Here is a 20186-nt window from a genome sequence, read left to right as displayed (position 1 = left end):
AGGATAAGATACAAAAAGATGATAGAGTACATTTCAAAAGTCTGGTGTATTGACTTACAGGAGGGCCAGGAGGTCCAGGTGTACCAGTCTCTCCCTTTGGTCCAGTTTGACCCTGAGCAGAACAAATGAAAGAAATGCTTGATCTTTATCGACAAACTGTTTCTGTGAGTGTCACGATAAATGCTTGTTACTGTTTCTGAAGGGATGCAGCTTTCAGCAAAACACTTACCGATGACCCTTTAGCTCCTTTGGGACCAGGAGGACCCTGAAGACACAAATATGATCAAGTAATCAATAATGGCTCAGACATGATACGCTATTCAGTTACACACATGCTGTAGCACGACACATATGATGAGAGTAGGCTTACAGGTAATCCAGGAGGACCAAGGGGACCAAGAGGACCTGAAGGACCAGCAATACCCTGAAGGAAAAGAGAGAGAGTGTCACTCCAAAACTGTTTGTTCCTGATGTATTTTGCTAAATTAAAAAAAGACTTATCAATTATCAATACATTTCAGTGGTCTAAACATGACTCCAGCGTAGTTTTGTTTACATACATTGTCTCCTTTGGGGCCGGATGATCCTGCAGGACCAGGAAGACCTCTGTCACCCTTTTCTCCCTGTTCACCTGGGGGTCCGATAAGACCAATAAGACCCGGATGGCCCTGAGGATAGAGAACAACACACATATAATTTATCAATACAACAGTCAATAATACACCATCACAAACATTAGCCATATAATATATATCTATCTGGCACACCCTCTAATCATTAGGATAATGATTTGATGGCTGGAGGCAAACAGCAGATCTAATCAATCTGTTAGTAAAGAGGTCCATTAGTCTTATGCTCTACATCAAAACATTCAGCTGAGCTAGTGCTGGAGTGGCTCACCTTTTCTCCCTTGACACCAGAATCTCCTTTCAAACCGGGTAAACCAGGAGGACCCTGTAAGAAAGGAGGACACATTAGAGAGGAGATAAGTGTAGCATAAGGATTCAGATCAGTGGCACACATTATTATGCAAGATGCCTCAGCTCAAAGGCCAGGAGTCACTTCTACTCACCATAGGTCCGGGGGGTCCATCTGGGCCTGGAAGACCAGGTAGACCTTGCTCTCCCTGCACAGAAATACCAATCACAACGTTTATTTTAGCCCCATAAGAAAAAAATAGACCACAGCTCCTTCAGCAAGTTAATGAAAACCATTTATGTACACCTGCTCTTTATGCTGTTCTAACAATACTACACAACATCAAGATATGACATGAAGATATAAATTGGTGTGATGGTAAGAGACACTACTTACAACTGGGCCAGGGATACCCCTGAGGCCTTCAGAACCGGGCTTGCCAGGTGATCCTTGAGGACCAACGGGACCTGTCTTTCCTTGGGGACCTTCCAAGCCAGACTCTCCCTGTCACACAAAAACAGGATGCACACAAAACATTTGATTCTTGCTTGTTTGCTGTTTACTTGACATGGTTGGTGCACTTAGTGAACAGAACATCTGTATTTGTTGGATTGGTTACCTTGGCTCCCTTCTCTCCTTGTCTTCCCTCAGGTCCTGGTACTCCAGGGGGCCCTGTTTAAAAAAAAAAGATGACAGAGATTAATATTGTGGAATACAAAGACAGAACATTTTAGCATTTTGACATTGATAACATTTCGCAAAGACAAGCACAAGAGACAGAACTTACTCTCTTTCCTGGTGGTCCGGAGGGACCAGACTCTCCAGTGGGTCCAGGAGAACCCTAGTTCGAATTTTAATGAAATGAAAATCAAACAGTATTCATTTTGTGATTTAAATGGCACTTTTCAGGGCTAACATCCTTTTTAGTAATGATACAGAATTGTGATAAAGTAATACAAGAGCTACACAACACTCACAGCCTGACCAGCCTCTCCATCATCTCCCTTGTCACCAGCTGGACCGTCTAACCCCTGCATAAGAATTGAACAGAGCTTCAGTCATGCTGCATTGCAACAAAAACAAACTGTGAAACACAGAATCTGCACAATTCATTCACAGCTTATCTGATGACTTATGCCATACGTACAGCTGGACCGGGCTCTCCAGGGGGACCAGGGTCACCGGGGAAACCACTTGGACCCTGAAAATCAATAAAAGTTGCATTACTTTTTTTGAATTTATTTTAAGGTCACGATAGTCCTCATTCGTCGAAGGTCAAGTCAGTAGTGAGAGTACATTGCTTTATAAAAAAAAATGTATTCGCTGAAGCCATAGGTGGAAAAAAAACATACAGGGCTGCCTTTGGGACCATCATCTCCAGGGGGACCCTTTGGGCCAGGAGGTCCAGCTGCACCAGCTGGACCGGACTCTCCCTTTTCTCCTCGCTCTCCTCGTGGACCCTGGAATATTTAGGATTATGTTAGTAATTCTGAGATAGATAGGAGTAGAAAACAAATGGAAAATTAAAACAGCCTCATTATACTTTATGATCATTGTAGATAAACTAATTTGTAGTCTATTGACCAACAATGATTCCTTTTCTTTGGTGGTGAAATTATTGTTGGTCCTTGCATTCCTTGTTGGTACTTATTCATTTAACAATGGAGGAAAGAAAAATAGATAACTCACTGGTGGGCCACCTTCTCCCTGAAGACCTGGCTCTCCTGTTTCACCAGCATCTCCCTGATAAGAAAGAGAGAGAGGGTGTGGGGGAGGGGGTATTAGAGGGTGAGAGAGAGACACACATTATCAGAAAGGTGATTTGTTGATCCAGCATGGTTCTAAAAATCCCATCATTTACAGCAGCCCTCGCTGTCCCGGTGCCCTTGTCACCCAAATGCGGATAGAAAGAGATGACACAAGAGATTTCAATCCATCAAGTGCAGGCAGATTGGGTGGCTGGAGCACAGGAGGGCGCTGACCTCACTGTTCTCCCTGGACCCTGCACATATATCTTGTCCTCTTCCTCCTGCCTTATTGGATAGTTGCCCTGTTGATTCACCTATACACTGGGCGCCGTCGTTATTCATTGTCACATAAGCCTACTGTCCTCCCTGCTGGGGTTTACTGCAGATACAGTCTGCCACACCTGTTTCAGGGAAAAATATTAGCCCCATGTCATGTTTGAGAGGCCGAGAGCCGAATCGATAGCGCAGCTCTGTAGAGCCAATGACCAGCTGTTAGCTGATGTGTTATGATAAGCATATCCAGGTTCTATCTAGCATGAACAAAAACTCTGTATTGTGAATATCAACTCTAAATTAGCGTCTGGCTGTCTTCCACAACCTCTCTTGTTGCTGTCAAGAAATCCACTCTAAGCAGTACGCCTGTTTAAAAGCATGACTGATCCTTCTGTATTAGGAGCATGCTCAGGACTTTATGCAAGGTTGCATGTGAAGAGCCCTGCACAGGCCTCGACTCCATCCTCATGACAACCTGCTCATGTTCACCACAGGGCTGAAGGTAAAATCTGCTGAGAGCAGTAAAACCGAGAGCATGAAAGACAGCTGCTCATCACACGTATATGAGGGACGCGTTTACAGCAAGAGCACTTGCTTGCCAGCTCCCTGGGCTGGCTAATAAAATGCCAAATCAGCTAAAGAGCGATTAGGCCCAAAGAGCGCTGTGTTTGTTTGCACAGGGGAAGGACAGGCTATCCTAGGGGAGAATACAAAGGAGCAAAAGGTGATTCTATCGACTGGACCAGATAAAACAAATCACACCAACTCTACGGACACAAAGTGATGAGACGGTGCGCAACACTGCAGTCAGGCGACTGCAAAAGTTGCCAAAGCAGGCCTTTCATAATGAAACAGCAGCACCAAACACGAGCAGGAGCTGATTTTATGAGAGCCTGCTTTAATAATGCATTTATCATCTTAGAATTGCAAGTACAGTGCCTTTGAGTATTTATTCATACTCTCTCCACCCAGCGACAGTACTGTTGGGGATGGCAGCCTGTCCATTAGATTTGCTTTGCATCTGTCACTCTGCAGCAGAAAAAAACGATCATGTCCCATTTAAAAGGGTATCATATAAATAGGCATGGGGAATATTAATGGCTGCAAAGGCCCTGTAAAAGGGTATCATTCAGTCTTTACCACAGAGCACTCAAACAAACTGCTGGCACATTGAATCTGTCTCTTCTTAAATGTTAGAAAAACCAGTCAATCGGATAAAAACGGAATCACACCAATCTTATAGGGAGGTTACTATGAAGGCTGTCCACACAATCAGGTGCCATATGGTCTAGGATACGTAACATTGAGCCCACTTGGGGGACCTTTGTTGTGCTGTCTACCCATCAAAACTGAATATTCTTTACTGTAAAAATGCACATCTAGAGAGACATCACACTGTTTTGGAACAGGGCCAGGGGTGCCATCTGGAACAGGAAGGCCGTAAGACGATGAGTAAGTTGTCAATTGAAAAAATACATACATAATGGCCAATCACAACACTTTAAAATTATTATACAGCAGTCTAAATATAACATTTGCATGGGTGTGTGATCTTGTTTACTTGTGTGATTATTACTTGATTATTATCAGTGTGTGATTATGTGCACACAATTGTTTTGGTAGTCAGTGATATCTACGTGGTTAGGGTGTTGTGGTTTAAATACAATTCAATGTTTACTGCCTGTCCACTTTCTTGTTTACTAAAATAATTTGTGCATTTACTTAATTGTTTGCACGATACATACAATTAGTATCAACTAAAAAGAGGCACAAAACAGTGTAACTGAAGTTTTCTGAAGCAGTTTATGTGACTTTGATGTCTGTGTTTACATGTACACCAACTAAAAAAGTAGCTATTTTAAAAACAGGGACAATTTCCTGCCAAAAAAACAACACAAACAAACATGAAAGCCAAGCCATGAAAACGGCATAATGCTACCTGCAGTGTTTAAACACAACCTTGGCTGCACCACAAACACCTCAGAGCGACAGTGTTACAGAACTAGCACAAGCACAGTAAAAGTCAGCAAAGCAGACACAGCAGAGAGAGGCTTTACCTTTTCTCCAACAGCACCGGGGTTTCCAATACCACCAGGAGGTCCCTGAGGGCCATCAGCTCCTGGGGGTCCTGAGGGGCCTCTGGGACCAGGGGGGCCGGGTGGACCCTACACGTGAGGAAGGATACAGTCTAATGAGTAAAGACACTTGACCTGCAAAGTTGACTATATATTATATTATATGTATTTAACTAATAACACATTCACTTATATAGTGTATAAACTTGTACTCAATCAAGCTCTTACCATTTGACCAACATCTCCAGTTTCACCTTTCTCACCAGGTGGACCAGGCAAGCCCTAAGGAGAGCGCAGAGGATTTAATCATATTCATTCTTAATGATAACATTTGACCACAGTTTGTACTTTTCATTGCAGTCCGCACCTGCAGCCCAACTGGGCCTGGGGGACCGGGGAATCCTCTTGATCCTTCGTCTCCCTTCTGGCCAAACAGACCCTGCTGACCTCTGGGACCAGGCTCACCATCTGCACCCTGCACAACGACGACAGATGAACGGTCAGGAGATGCAACGGATACAGTAGACAAGGGGTTGAATGATCTGAACACCCAACGCGAACAAGACACTTACAGCAGGACCGGGTGCTCCAACAGGTCCTTGAGGCCCGGTAGGACCAGGTGGACCCTGCAGAAGAGAAGGAACAAATCAAAAGGACAATCACCAATCGTATGGATCCAATACAATTGTAAGCCTTACAATCTCAGGCAGTGAAATGATAATAAATAACATATTCACAATAACGCTGTAAATAAACAACAACTTACGTGTTCTCCTTTGTCACCCTTGCTTCCTTTCTGGCCTGGCTCTCCGATCTCTCCCTGTGGAATGAAATGATCACAGTGTGAAATGAAGACAGATAAAACTCTCAACTCAAAGTAATACAGAAGTGAGAGGGAGATAAAATGTGACAATGAACAGTGACAAATTAATATCAAAAACTCCACAGAACACATCAAAGCACAATGACACCTACACCCAACTATATCCCACCTTTGAGATCTGTCTATAGATATTTCAATTACATGTCTCGTTCTCTCACAATTGGTGACAAATATAGTTCACATCTGAGGGGGGCTTACTGTGATGAGTCATAGGCGCTACTAGCAGCCAAAACAGAATAGATAATTAGTCCCATCTCAACCTGTTTGCACCAGCATTCCCAGAGTGAAGAACCTTGCACCATTATTTCAAAGCCTCCACATGCTGTGGGTGTTTAGAGAAATAATGTTAATAACTGCCAAAGCCAAAGGCGTTTACTTTTGGGTTTGAGTCAAACAATGCTCTTTGTGAGGCAGTATTAATCTCTTAAAAAAAAAAAGGCCTTGGAGTTGTTCATTCCCTGTGGACAGGACTTATAATGAGAAAGTGTCTGAATGTGTGTAAACATTAGCTTGTGAGATCCTTTTTATCTGCATGGCAAATACCCTCTGTATTCTCTGTGTCCGTCTGCACCACAGGGACCATTGTAAGGCCAGTTAAGAACTGAGGCATTCTTCAAAGGATAAGAGATTATCCTCTGAGTATCTCCATGGCTGATCTCCCTGCAAATGTTTTTAGAGGGGATGAGGAGTTGTTCTTGCTTCTGAATACTAAAGGGTCACTTTCACACATTCTGTCACTGCCACAACATTTCTCCCTCTCCTCTGTCTGTTTGTACAGAGGGGTACAAAGCTGAAACAAGGCAGGTTAGCCTTTTAAAGATCTGTTAATCGATGCAAACTCTGTCAGACAAATTCCCCTTAGAGCGTTTAAGGTCACAGGGAAAGAGACGAGAGGATATCTGGCTTAGATCTCACCTGTAAAGTTTAGTGTCTTTGTGAGGTGGGAAGTGTACTGTATATTTGTGTGTGTGATGCAGAGTGCCAAGAAACTGAAAGCTTCACTACAGCTTTACTGAATTTTTATTAAATTTAATTTTAAAGTAACTCACCTTGTCTCCATCCTCTCCAGGTGGTCCAGGAGGTCCTCCAGGTCCTGGCAAACCAACAGGTCCCTGAATACCGTCTCTTCCAGCTGGGCCTTGAGGTCCTTTCTCTCCCTAAAACATTTGTTTCATAATACAACACCATGTTGTCAGCCACACTTAATCTGTGAAACATGTTATTTGTGTATCTGTATGTCAAAGCAATCTCTAGAATGGGATGTTGTTACCGGTCCGCCTTTCTCTCCGGCAGGGCCTGGAGGTCCCTGGGGGCCAGGGCGTCCAGGAAGACCAGTAGGTCCGGCTGGGCCAGAAGGACCACGCTCACCAGGAGAACCCTACAGCACCACCGCACAGCAATGTTAGCAATCAGAGAAACTGAGCGAAAATATCAAAGACATCAAAGTTATAACACTGAAACAAAATAACAATATCTATCCTACCAAATAGGTCAGACCTCTCTTATGTAAGTAGCAAACTGTGCATATCATTATATTATGTAAGCGCCTAGAACAACTGAGGGTGGGAACTTTGCTATGAAGACAATTCCCAGAGATGGAGACAGAATACGGAAGGTGAAAGTGAGAGAGTGACAAACTCAGGATGCGGATGCAGTAAATTGTACTCACAGCAGGGCCAGGTGGGCCGTGAGGACCTTCATTCCCTTTCAGGCCGTGAGCCCCCTGCAGAAAAGAATAAAATGAAGGCTTCAGAAAACAAACACATCTGTTGGGGAAGCACACTTCCTGCCTTACACTGGACTCCCTATCTTCAAACAGACTCAGCGTGAGATGGAAAACCTCCTATAGTCCACAAAGTGGAGGCTGAGAGCACACAGGGAGAACAATTTTTACCAAAAAAGCTGCAAACATCCTTTACATTACAAGGGGAAAAGTGTATGGCATCATTTCTACATCCTAGATTTAAACGAAAAGCTGTTTCTGCAATTGATTTCTGTATAAAAACTTTTCAGTAAGAAAATAGTGTGAATTGCATAACTACCACTACATGACTTTTGTCAAGTTAGAATAAAAAAATTTAAATTAAAAAAATAAACAGCCTAGAGCACACTGTTCTTCTGAAGCCCACTCAGGGATCTGGTATCATGTCTGATTCTTGAAGTTCACCACAGTCTTGCAGAACTATTATGCAATAACCAAGCTGTGAGATATTGAATTTGTGTGATGCTATTGTCCTGAGCAGAAGGCAATACTAACCACAGGGCCAGGAAGACCTCTCTCTCCAGGGAAACCTCTTGGCCCAGGAGGGCCATCCTTACCCGCTGGGCCAGAAGGACCAGGATCACCCTGTAGGTCAAAGCAAAATGCCATTAAACGTGTAAACGTGGTGTTACTGTCCACTTTAATTATCCACTAAAACAAAAGTTCTAGATGGAATGGGAAACAAATAGCATTGTAATTATAGGTATTAATTATGCTGATTATGTTGGCTGAAAAGATCAAATATTAAAAAGAGCTTCAGGATTCACCTTGGCTCCTTCTTTCCCTGCAGCTCCAGGTAGACCCTGCTCGCCAGGTGGGCCTGGGGGTCCAGGGTGGCCCCGATCTCCCATTGGTCCAGTCTCACCTGTTGGTCCCTAAAATAAAAAAAGCAAAAGCAAAAATAAAACCACGGATGCTACAGCATAAAACCCAGTTGCAGAGGAGGTGTGAAGAAGACAAACCACATTAGAAGGAACACTGTGAGCAAAATCAGCAATTTAATACAAAAAAGATATTACAATTTCTGCATCTATTGCAAAACACGGTGTGGAGAAGCTGAGCATTTGCTGTGTGGGAGGCTTACTAGTCATTAAGGCCACATACAGCCCCGTTATCATCAATGTTCTCAGCTGGCATTAGCAGAGCGGCTGGGAGGGAATGTCTGTTAAACGTTTATGCATAATGGATGAAGAGCCTATTGCTAATATGAAAGAGGATAAACAACTCTTAAGTCATGACTTTTGAGATATAGGTATGAGGATAAATCTATGTTTTGTCATAAAGACAAATTGCTGAAAGCGTTTCAAGTAACTGTACAAGTGCAAATGTAAGGGTGTCATTTTTAAGAATACTTTGAGATGAATATGAATACAAATTTGGCATCTTGCAGCACTTACGGGAAATGTTGGTCTCTGCACAAAAGAATACAATCAATACGGGTTGTGCAACCAAAACAACAGTCGGTGAGTCAACTGATAATGGATGTATGTGACTAACACAGAAAGATGGTCCATGGCTGTGACTCACCTGAGGTCCAACGACACCTGGAGGACCAGGAGGGCCAGTCTTGCCTTGGAATCCCTGTGTATTACAGAAGATAAAACAGATTTGTCATACAACTGACTCTGGGGAATACAGATGAAGAGCTGAGTAATGAGACTAGTTTACTCACAGTCTCTCCTCTCTGTCCAGGATGTCCAGGCAGTCCGTCTTTCCCTGCAGGTCCCTGAGAAAAATACATAAATCTATGAATGCAAGTGTACAGAATGCCAAAAGAAAAGGCATGATGGGTTTGTATAGAGAGTCATGTGTGTTGTATGAGTTTGGATTTACAGGAGGGCCCTTTATTCCTGGGAAACCTGTTGGTCCCTGAGGGCCTGGCAGACCCTGAAACAAACAACAAATGATCAATAATCAGTTGTTCATTATGGAAATTGATACATGTTATGAGAAAAACATGAGCCTTGATGACAGTGTGATGGTACGTACCCTCTCACCGGGAGGTCCGGGTGGGCCGTCATTTCCTGAGTTACCCTGAAGAGATAAAATAAGGAGTAAAGGAACACGTACCACAATATATGCAAGAAGTTGGTAGTAAAATGCCCTACAAACCTTTGGTCCAGCTTTTCCTGTTGGTCCTCTTGGTCCTCTCTCTCCTCGAGGGCCCTTGAGAAAAAGACAAATTGATTAAAATCTCAGAAAGGGATATTAGTCACCTGAATATGTCATGTTTTCATGGTTGAATCGGTGTGGGTTCCCCTCAAGCATGCTGAGGTTGAACCTCCACTTGCACTCAGGTGCCAAGCTCGCCATCTGTATATAAGCAGGAGTCTGCTGAGTAAGACTAACCGTTGGTCCTCTCTGTCCGCGTGGGCCAGGCTTTCCTGCTGTTCCCTGTGGACACGAAGAACACACAACATGATCAAAGGAGTGGCACTCGCATCATTAAGAGGCTGCATCCTCTAGAAGAATGAATATAATGCCAGCAGACAGTAACATTTGCAAACCCATTTGAACAGAATTGAGCCATTTAGGAGCTCTGAGATCATCTTTTATCATTAATTAGAAATGACTTCAAAACAAAAGTACCATCAATATTTATCATCACACCTTAGAAAAGGACATTTAATGAACAATAACGCGCAATATAATGGGTTTAAAGCAACATTATAATCACAGTAGCTGCATACAACTTTAATGAGAAAAACAATTATATCTTTTGTGAGGCTTTTAAGTTTCAAACAAGTGCTGTGAAACTATGTTAATGGCACTGCTACCCCTTTCGGTGTGGGAGCTTGGTCTCATAAACTTCACAAATGTTTTGTGAAGATGAAAAGCTTTGTGTGCCTTGCTCCACTCGTGGTGAAAAACCATTACTCTTGCCGGCGAGCTAATGGCCCATTCCTTAAACAAAGAAAATGAAACATTGCTCAAGTAACACAAAGTGATAAACAATACTTCTGGTGGTTTGAAATGAGTTGTATAAGTGATAATGAAGAAGGAATACAATTGCCTTTCTGTCCTTGCTGAAAATCTTTATTTTAAAGCCATACAACTTCCTCTAGGTTGATAAATCCAGACAGGGACAGAACCCTGTCTCTAGCACTACGCCAGTATTGATCCAACCCTTAAAGGAATGAGTAGAATAATAAGAAGTCAATCTGACATACCCGAGTTCCTTTCTCTCCATTGGCACCAGGGAAACCTTGGAAACCCTGAGATCCCTGTGTGTGAGAAAGAGAGCAATTAATCATTTGAGAGACAAACCTTAAATATTATACGCCTTGTTTATTCCCAGAGATATCCCTCGCATATCAAATGCAACAGGAGATTTGGTGCACCATAAATAAAAGCAGCTTTTTATTGTTGCCGTATCAGGGGCCGAGGGCTGACACCAAAAGGCATATTCAAATCCCCGGCTCTTTGATCAGGGAGCTTCAAGCATGTCCAGTTGTCAGATTGCGGATTTGGCTCGGAAAGGCTAAAGGATGAGCCATCAAAAGTTCAGCAAAGCAGCACTCACATGCACATGTACACATTTTTAATTCTCTTTCAAATACACACAGAAACGTGTGTGTGTGTAGAGACACTGTCAAATAAATTGTGTTCCTAATCAATAAGGTTTTAAAGTTACTCAACACTAAAAACAGTAAGCTAATAACAATGTTGTTTAGTAATACGTGTGCGCAATTACCTTTGGTCCTTGTCTTCCTGGGTATCCTGGCAATCCGGGAACTCCAAGTTTACCCTGTAAATTAAAAAAGCCAAATTTGTTTTTAGATTCACTTGAAAGGATATTCCAGTGATTTAGTATTGCACTTTCATGCAGTTGGTAAATCCATTAGAGACAAAACTTTCAAAAACGGATTCAGAAGAGACAGACTGACTTTTAGTCTCTAGTATGGATCAAGCTTAAAAAATGCTGGATCCTACAGTTCCCATAATGCAACTCAACAGCTTAATCTTCATATATTCCCAGATGACATCATCAGATCTATTTTTAAGTAGTACTCGGATGAGAAAACTGAACTTCATGTATAAAATTGCTCAATTCCCACATATATATATATTGAATGAGTATCTCGCCAACCTAAATGCAAGACAAGCAGACTGCACCCAGCCTGTATAATACTACATTTGTACAGCTTTGAATGTAAACAAATAGAATAGTAGTCGTATTCTAGTTGTAAAAACAATATTCAAATATGAACAAACACCTGCTAAACACAGCGGCATTTATTAGAAGCAGCTCAGTGTTTGAACATTGAATACTGGCTGCTTTTCAGGCTCTAATTAAATCTGAAAATGACTCAGCTGTTACCTCATGTGTTATCCAGATACAGACCCGTGTCTACATCTATAATGCAGGGTTACCTTCATATTGCAAATGTATGAACGATTCAGAAAACAAGCACTTCAGGTTTAAGGATAATACTAATAATAATGATATTCTAATAATACTGTGGAACATGACTACAGTTTTCAGCTTCAATTTTGGCTGATGCCTTGCCAAATCAGATTGTGCATGAGTTTGTTAGCACAGTCTCAATAATAGTCAACATCTGTTCAAGCTCATTTTTAAGTCTTTAGTGAAAGATCATTAAGAGGCTGCATCCTCTATAAAATAATGTTTTTTACCACAAAAATGGTAAAAGTATTGTCAACAACAGCTCACGCAGTTTTCAATTTAACAATAAATAATGTAAAGAAGTTAATCAATTTCTCGCTCCCAGCTGGTTCAAGAGCAGCAGCAATGAAAAAATCAGTTGCCATTCAGAACAGAACGATCGGAAAAACAATTTTCCTTGTTAAGCCCTGCTGAGCTATCATCCTAGATCAAACATGACTTTTGATACAAAATACCAATTTTATTTAACTCTGTTTTATCAGTCAGTGTAAAATGTAGGCATCTGACACAGTGTCTGTGGGATATCAGTGTAAAATGAGCTTACCTTCTCACCAGTTGGGCCAAGAGGACCAGCATCACCTGGGAGACCTGAACGACCCTTTGGTCCCTCGGGACCATCTTCTCCTCTGGGTCCAGATGATCCAAGCTCTCCCTGGAAAGTACAGAAAGCACAAACATAACACACCTTACACTTAAACATGATGCACTTTTTAATTCTGCGCTCTTCTTATTGGTTCACTAAGGAGATGTCAAATAATGCAATGCACCAATCGGGATTTAGCAATATTTGACTCAAAATCTGATGACAGTTGTGGAGTCCTTTGCTCATATTGCCAGGACGCTGTAAATGAAGTCTGATCAAAACCACACCCAGACTGTCCTGATGAAGCAGATTAGATTAGTTTTTGTTTAGTTAACTTTACACTTTATAATAATGAAAGATCATTTTTTTAATAACTTTGCCTTTCATTTCTGCTTATATAGTCCTGACCAGTCTTGTCATGTCATAACTTATCCTATTTAAAAAGAAATGATTCATACAGTTTTAGATCTTTCCTTTGCAGCACCTTCATAATCTTATACAACTTCATTTATGTCAAGTACAATTAAATACATTTTTTAAAATAAATTCAGGTCGCCTGTTGTGAGTGTTAAGTTGCTAGCCTATTTTTCCTTGCTGCCTGCTCCTAAAAGCAGTTAGCGATCCTATTATTGTTTCTCTCTGTACGTGTGCTCCACTTCTAGCGGGACACACACTAAATGACAGAGTACAAACTCGCCCTGACAACCAGTCGCTGCTGCAGAGACCCAGTGGTGTGTGAAAGGTATCTAGTTAAAGGCTTGTGCGGAGTTGCACAAGCAAGCGAGTGCGCGCGCACACCCACACTCTAGTACACATTAAACGGCATCAAGCAAACTGTACTTGACTCACACTTGCAAGCTCATCAAAGAGAACACTTTAAATTGCGCACACACACACACACACTTCTCACAGGCATGCTTAAAAATGAGTCATTTAGATTCTGGTCCATGTGTGTCTCCTCCAGAGCAGAGGGCCTACTCAAATCCTTGCTTTCATCTGGATCTGCTACATCTCCAGAGGAAAACAGGCTGGAGCCCCATGTCTCTCTCTCGGGTTTGAAGGGGTTTAAAGTGCCATTGATTTCTCCTTCCTTTCTGTACTCGGCGATAGACAGCCTGGTCAGGGACTCTGGGTTTTGATGTTTGAAGCACGGGCTAAGGCAAAGTATGTTTCTCACTGTAAAAGACTGTTTTCCTGCTTCTTGACACTGTATATCCCTAATGCAGTTTGGAGAAGGAAGCTGTTCCTGGGTACAACTGTCAAACTTGTTTTTTTTTCTCTTTAAGTTGTTGAGGTTCAGACTGGCTTGAAAGTGGCAGAGGGGGGACAGAAAAGGAATTGGAAACTGCTCACGTAAATACATAAACAGCTGGCAATAGGAACAACACCTTATGTTTGCTCATTACCCACAATTCCACAGTAGTCACAGAGGCTTAAGCCATCAGGGACTAGCATATCAGGAGTGGTTGGTGCTTTCACTTAGTTCAGGTGAAGGTCATCCCCAACAAAACTCAACCCCAAAAACAATTTTGAGTGATTAGTTTCATTCATTTGAAGGGTGTTTCCAACCTCAAGATGTGACTGAGTACAACATAAAAAACAAAAGCCTTACCCTGTCGCCCTTGATACCCATATCGCCCTTGAAGCCGGGGAAGCCGTCTTCTCCCTGACAAGACAATAAAGAAGACACAGAGATGAGGAAGAAGAATTAATGGGATAATACAGATGTTGAAAACCATTTGTGTTGTATTCACACACAGACACACACTCCAAGACAATCACAAGCATACACACACAGATGAGGAGTCTTGGCAAGATCCACTGTTGCCATAGAAACTCTTGATCGTCTTTTTTCTTCTATACCGGCAACATTCAGATCAGTTTTACAGGATTCCACTGAGATTATCACTGGCAAAAAACATTTCATGCAAGACCACCACCATCATCATCACCATTAAGGTTCAGTATGATTCATACAAATACCACAATTTCTCCCAAGTTTAAAGTCTGTTCCTTTCACACAGTCGCTTTCTTTGAGCCAACAGTCTGAGCTCTCTTACCTTTTCACCCTTGGTTCCTTTAAGACCACGTACACCGTCGGCTCCCTGTGATGCAAGAACAGACAGGTGTTACAGGCCGACAGGGTGCATATTGGACAAACAGGAGCGGTTGAATTGTAGAGAGTTCATTCCCACCATGAGCCAGGAGGATATTCACCACCAATGTGATGATGACAGATTTTCTAAAATAAGGCTGCAAAGTCAGAAAAGTCATCTGATGTAGCTGATTGTCACTGTTTTTTTTTATTTTTCAAATGTGTCTAGTAAGGGTGCTATGCAGGGCACACCATGTAATGGATACATTTAACTGTGTTTTGTCTGTAGGTTAAATGTAAAAGCATTAATCCTCTCAACTACCTTTCTTGACTGTTCATCTCATCAGAGAGGGGAGACACTTCAGCCATGACTGTTAGCTAGAAGTCAAGCCACATGTGTGATCCCTTCTCTCAGTGGAAGCTTTAATGATCGGATCAATCACACCCCCTTGCCAAGATTTCATTTGATAGGATTTCTTTTGTCTTGGTTTTATCAGCTACTGATGACAGCAAAGGAGAAGGGCTGCGCGCCTTGAGTACCCAACCTTAGCACCACCTTGTGTGAGCAAAGTGATGTAAGATTTTAAAGGATGACTTTCCTGTCTTAATCTTTGCATCACTTTGTATGTCTCTGTGACACAAGCAGAGGCCATTGATCCATTCAGCACAGTTCCTCTTTCAAGGGAAGGTAATTTAGCAGGAAACTAGGTCTTTTAATTTGTTAAACAACTTTCTACAAAACAAAACTTAGCTGTTGGACAAACCTTGGAAATAATAAAACAGGCTTTTTTTCCAAAGGCATTTTAAGATAGATAGATAATGGGCAACTATTAGCCCATAACAGTTGTTAATTGCAGGGCACCACTAGCTGATGATATCACAAATGAATTTATTAGTGGTTGATAATCATCTTACCTTCACGCCTCGTGGGCCAGGATAACCAATGGGTCCTTGAGGACCAGCAGGGCCCTGGGGAGATGGATGTTTGGTGAGACCTTGTAGCACACACGCAATTACAGTACACACACAGTGCTACTGTTATCTACATTAATGCAAAATGTTTTATGCAAAACTGTCTGAACTAGAACAAAGGGAGGGGAAAGAAACGTAGTGAACCAGAAATACATTTTGAAAAAAATGCAAGCTCCAAAACTTAGAGAAGCGTCAAAAGAAATAAAACCTACCAAGTGTCCTTTCTCTCCAGGAGGCCCCTCCTTTCCAGGGTGACCCTGTGAATTATTAAGGGAAATATTATTGCATCTCATTTCAGGATAATTATCACCATAAATACTACAACACCCCCTATAACTGAGGGATTAAGTTGTAAAACTATGGGAGGACGTACCAAACTGGAAAATTGGAATAAGCGCCTTTAGAGTCAATCTCATTTGGGATTTTCTTCCGTAATGCACAGTATTACAGAGGCACTACTGGCTATTACTGCACTCTAAAAACCATGACTAGTGGGACTTCACTATACATCACACACATAATGTACATGCATGTACGCAGACACACAACACAGTAGACACAAAAACACACATCTAATAAGAAAGATTGGAAGGAAATTGATTGCATTCTCGTGAGACAAAAGAGCTCTGCAAAGCCTCTCATGGTCAACGGGAGAGAGGATGGAGAGGGAAATAAATACTTGAGAGGGCAGAAGTGAGGAGCAGGGAGGGAGCCTTGACGTTGACAGAGAGAATATTGTGGCTGACGGAAGATGCAACGAATGAATAGAAAAAGCTGAGTGTGTAAATGGCAGAGAGCTATTTCTACTCTGCTCTGAAAGCCATTAAAGGACCAGAGGACATTGTGCAGTGTTGACTCTCCTCTATCTCTTTTTCTTCTCCCTCACCAAATTTCTCTTCTTTTTTTTTACACCGTCCCCTTTTTCTTTCACTACCACCATTCATATTTCACAGCCCCTCTTGTCTCTGACTCTCTTAGGTACCACCTGGTGCCTTCTAAAGCACATCTGCTATTAGTGCAGGTGTCTTCTGTGCTGCCTGTGCAGAGATGGGAAAGAGAGTATTTGCATGTATATGTCTGTGTGTGGGCGGGTCGTTCCACTGTTACACAGCTGTGGTAATGTGTTGTATCATACATATGTTTCAGCAAAATAATTATCGCAGTTTGTTTTGAATGTGCTAAGTGGTTTTTCAAAGAGAGAGGTTGTTTTACTTGAATACATTTCTTTGGATGTGTGGTATATTAACTTACTGGAGGACCATCAGCTCCTGGCATTCCTGGCAAGCCAGGCTTTCCAGTGGGACCCTAGATAGAAGACAAGAAGTTAGACATCAGTAAAGTCTACAGCCACGCTCACGTCTCTGTGAGGCTGTACTTGTATGCTGATCTTTCGCAGGTAAAATGTTTACAATGTTCACCATTTTATTTTAGCGTGTTAGCATCCTAAAAGTACAGATGGGGCAAATGGGAACATTAGTTTCATAAATATTAGGTCATTAATTAACATAAAGGGGAACATGAATGTTTAATGTACCAAATTTAGTGATCCATCCAATAGATTTAGTGATACATTGAATCCTGGATAAGACTGTTTACGAGGAGAATTTTTATCATCCAGTAAGTCTGTGTTTTTATGATTAATGATCAACCTGGGCTCCCAATTACTTCTTTGAACCAACATGTTTAAATAAATGATCTTGTATCTGTTCTTTAATCCATTCTAATTTAGCTTCATCAAATACAGCAGCCTTCTAGTATTATATTTATAATCAGGAGAGACATAATACCTATGCTATTCATTCTTAAATTCTAATTGTTCCATAATAAACTGAATACCCTCCATAGCTGGCAGATGTGATTTAGCTGAAATGGGATTAAAATGTATCAGGATTAAAATCTATCTGTACTGTCTACTAGGCACTATTTGGTCCTCCATTGGGGATGGGGACGCGTTTGCATAATAAGGTGATAAGCATTTGGAACTGAATAAGATAGCAACTTGGCTTTCAGCTCATGCAAATGAATGAGACAATTTCCTGCAATTTTATAGATTTGGGTTCTGTGTTTATTAACATTTTATCAAGCTGGCATTTTTTTTTCCTGTGGCATTGCAGAAATGGCATGTTTCATCATGTGATATCTTACCTTCTCTCCTGGAGGTCCGATGGCTCCTTGGGGCCCAGGAAGTCCCTGCGGAGAGAATACAAGATGCTCAGAACAGTTTATGTGATGGATGAGAGAATAATGTAATGTCCGATAACCTGTTCATCACTGACCTGGGCACCTGGGTTGCCTTGCTGTCCAGGGGGTCCTGGCTCTCCTTGAGGTCCCTGAAAAAAAGAAGCAAATATTAGAAAACTCATTATAAAGACAAAGATTGATTACTTTATTTACTTCAGTAAAAATGTCACATGTGAAGGGAAGAGTGATTTGTTTCTCCATATGGTCCATTAGAAGTGAAATGTAGCTCTGAACAGACATAAATTAGAAGCTGTCTAACAGCACATCACTGCATTATTACCTTCTTAAACCTAAACAGGCCATAACTTTTAGACAAATAGCACTTTATACTTTGCTCTGGCTTGAGGTAGAACACACACAGTACACATTCTGACACCTACTAACCTAATGAAAGACACTGCTGAACCGCAAATACAAAACACCTTCCTTCTCAGATAACTGGCAATCAGTTATGTTGCTGCAGTCCAAGAGTCTGGGAAAGCTGTTGATCTTCCATCTCAACCTAGTTGGAACATTCCCAACAGAACAGACAAGCTGTTCCAGCTAGGTATTCTCTCATTATAGCCAGGCGCTACCAGAAATTGACCTGGAATGATACAACTGGCCATGGCGGACTGCTCAAATGGATCTTAACACAGCCAGTCTATTCTTCATTATCTGCTAACTATCTTCTGATTCTACTGGTGTTTGTGTGTTTGTGTGTGTGAATGTAAGAAAGAGAGAGGGCTCATGAGGCAATATCATGGATTTGAGGATAAAATAAAGAGAAAGAGATGAAAATGCATTTTTAGACTCTGGGGCAATTGTGTGTTTTATCTGACAAATGTCTGATGCAGAAAATGAGACAATTCCAGCTTTACTTACTATGTTTCCTTTGGGTCCAGGGTGGCCATCCATTCCAGTAACGCCCTACATCAGATGAGATAATCACAACATTTAGTGCATATAAAGGCAGGCCAGCAAATCTGTAATACACTGAAAAAGTTAACATTTTGGATGCACTTTTAGCTCTTAAATCTCAGGACAAATGGGTTGTATGTTTATACACAGACCTTGGATTCTGCATCTGCACTATATAAATTGGAGTACATGATTTATTGTATTTGGGATCTCTACATCCTGCACAGGGATATCAGTTCAAAATAAGCTACTTGATTGATGCGTACTGTCCATGTTAAATTAAATCCGCTGAAACAATATCAGCATCAGGTTTAAGCCTTGCTCCGCTGTAGACATTTGTCTGAAATGCTGAAGTTAAACTCAATAACATATGCTACTCTTTGTGTATGCTGTCTGAAATATATTGAGTTTTTCCCTGTGGGTGTTGTTTGCAGTGTCTTCTGTTCTTTTTGCCTATGAGATGGCAAAAAATGGATTCTGCTGTTTTCTAAACAGTAAATCTGTTGTAATAGCTTGAATATGAAAAGGTGAAAGGAGGGGACTCACAGGGGGTCCAGGAGGTCCCTGAGGTCCTTTTGGTCCCAGCAATCCACGGGGCCCCTAGGAAACAAGAAGGGAAATTAGATTGAGAAGGATATCACACCTGTGAGAAGTCTGATAAATTATTAAACACGTTCGGCTAAATCAAGTTTCAAAATTATACTTCTGGCCGACTTCCCAAATGTCCTTGAGGATAGTCTACAGAGTCAGATTGTGAGGGAAAGCTGAAACCCCTTCAATTTTTTTTTCTTTACTACACATTAATTCCCCACAGCCATGCCTATCGAGCATTGCTTTGAATTTCTGTGCTTTGCCTCACAGCTACAGTTACCTAACAAGACGTACTGTCCTGGTGGTTTGAATTCAAACCAATGTAGCACACCCTGGTGGACAAAATAGGTCATAACAGCAGATATCAAGGGCTTTCTGATGGTTTCTCCTTCACTGTCTTTCTCCCCCTCTGTGGGGAATATCCCGCCTGAGAGAGTGGGAGGCTATTATAACAAGCTTGATGTGAGCTGCCTGCATTTCCCACCTCCAAGGATTCTCTTGTACAGATGAAGCACTAGCAAACCACTGATCACACACTTCCCACCAATATGATGCTAAAAAAAAATTTATATGAATATGAACAGTGGCTGCAGTCTGCAGATGATATATATGATATCATCAGGCCATATGATTGTTCACTAACACAATGGCATGATGACAGTGGGCCCTGAGCTCTCAGTTCTATCATCAACAATCTCCCAGAGTAAGGCTGAATGGGAATACATGTAATCACTCAC

The 20186-nt window shown here is 41.6% G+C and overlaps 1 protein-coding gene across 1 annotated transcript in view; it reads right to left on the bottom strand.

The window, feature by feature from the left end:
* Positions 1–20186, bottom strand: part of col5a1 (procollagen, type V, alpha 1) — a 73401-nt gene that overhangs the window by 8986 nt on the left and 44229 nt on the right. The window contains exons 21-61 of the mRNA XM_051411749.1: positions 19405–19458; positions 18823–18867; positions 17994–18047; positions 17863–17907; positions 16969–17022; positions 15930–15974; positions 15661–15714; positions 14711–14755; positions 14263–14316; positions 12612–12719; positions 11354–11407; positions 10830–10883; positions 10009–10053; positions 9772–9825; positions 9649–9693; positions 9493–9546; positions 9332–9385; positions 9187–9240; positions 8427–8534; positions 8155–8244; positions 7567–7620; positions 7168–7275; positions 6947–7054; positions 5781–5834; positions 5587–5640; positions 5382–5489; positions 5243–5296; positions 4997–5104; positions 2608–2661; positions 2271–2378; positions 2066–2119; positions 1896–1949; positions 1702–1759; positions 1538–1590; positions 1315–1422; positions 1073–1126; positions 901–954; positions 561–668; positions 371–424; positions 230–265; positions 59–112 (exon numbers count right to left, since the gene is read on the bottom strand). Coding sequence (XP_051267709.1) covers positions 59–112; positions 230–265; positions 371–424; positions 561–668; positions 901–954; positions 1073–1126; positions 1315–1422; positions 1538–1590; positions 1702–1759; positions 1896–1949; positions 2066–2119; positions 2271–2378; positions 2608–2661; positions 4997–5104; positions 5243–5296; positions 5382–5489; positions 5587–5640; positions 5781–5834; positions 6947–7054; positions 7168–7275; positions 7567–7620; positions 8155–8244; positions 8427–8534; positions 9187–9240; positions 9332–9385; positions 9493–9546; positions 9649–9693; positions 9772–9825; positions 10009–10053; positions 10830–10883; positions 11354–11407; positions 12612–12719; positions 14263–14316; positions 14711–14755; positions 15661–15714; positions 15930–15974; positions 16969–17022; positions 17863–17907; positions 17994–18047; positions 18823–18867; positions 19405–19458 — 2667 coding nt within the window. The remainder of the gene's footprint in view (positions 1–58; positions 113–229; positions 266–370; positions 425–560; positions 669–900; positions 955–1072; positions 1127–1314; positions 1423–1537; positions 1591–1701; positions 1760–1895; positions 1950–2065; positions 2120–2270; positions 2379–2607; positions 2662–4996; positions 5105–5242; positions 5297–5381; positions 5490–5586; positions 5641–5780; positions 5835–6946; positions 7055–7167; positions 7276–7566; positions 7621–8154; positions 8245–8426; positions 8535–9186; positions 9241–9331; positions 9386–9492; positions 9547–9648; positions 9694–9771; positions 9826–10008; positions 10054–10829; positions 10884–11353; positions 11408–12611; positions 12720–14262; positions 14317–14710; positions 14756–15660; positions 15715–15929; positions 15975–16968; positions 17023–17862; positions 17908–17993; positions 18048–18822; positions 18868–19404; positions 19459–20186) is intronic.

This window comes from Dicentrarchus labrax, unplaced genomic scaffold (genome assembly GCF_905237075.1).
Source record: "Dicentrarchus labrax unplaced genomic scaffold, dlabrax2021, whole genome shotgun sequence".
NCBI lineage: Eukaryota > Metazoa > Chordata > Actinopteri > Moronidae > Dicentrarchus > Dicentrarchus labrax.
Note: the sequence above shows the minus strand (reverse complement) of the source record. Positions and strands in the feature narration are given on the sequence as shown.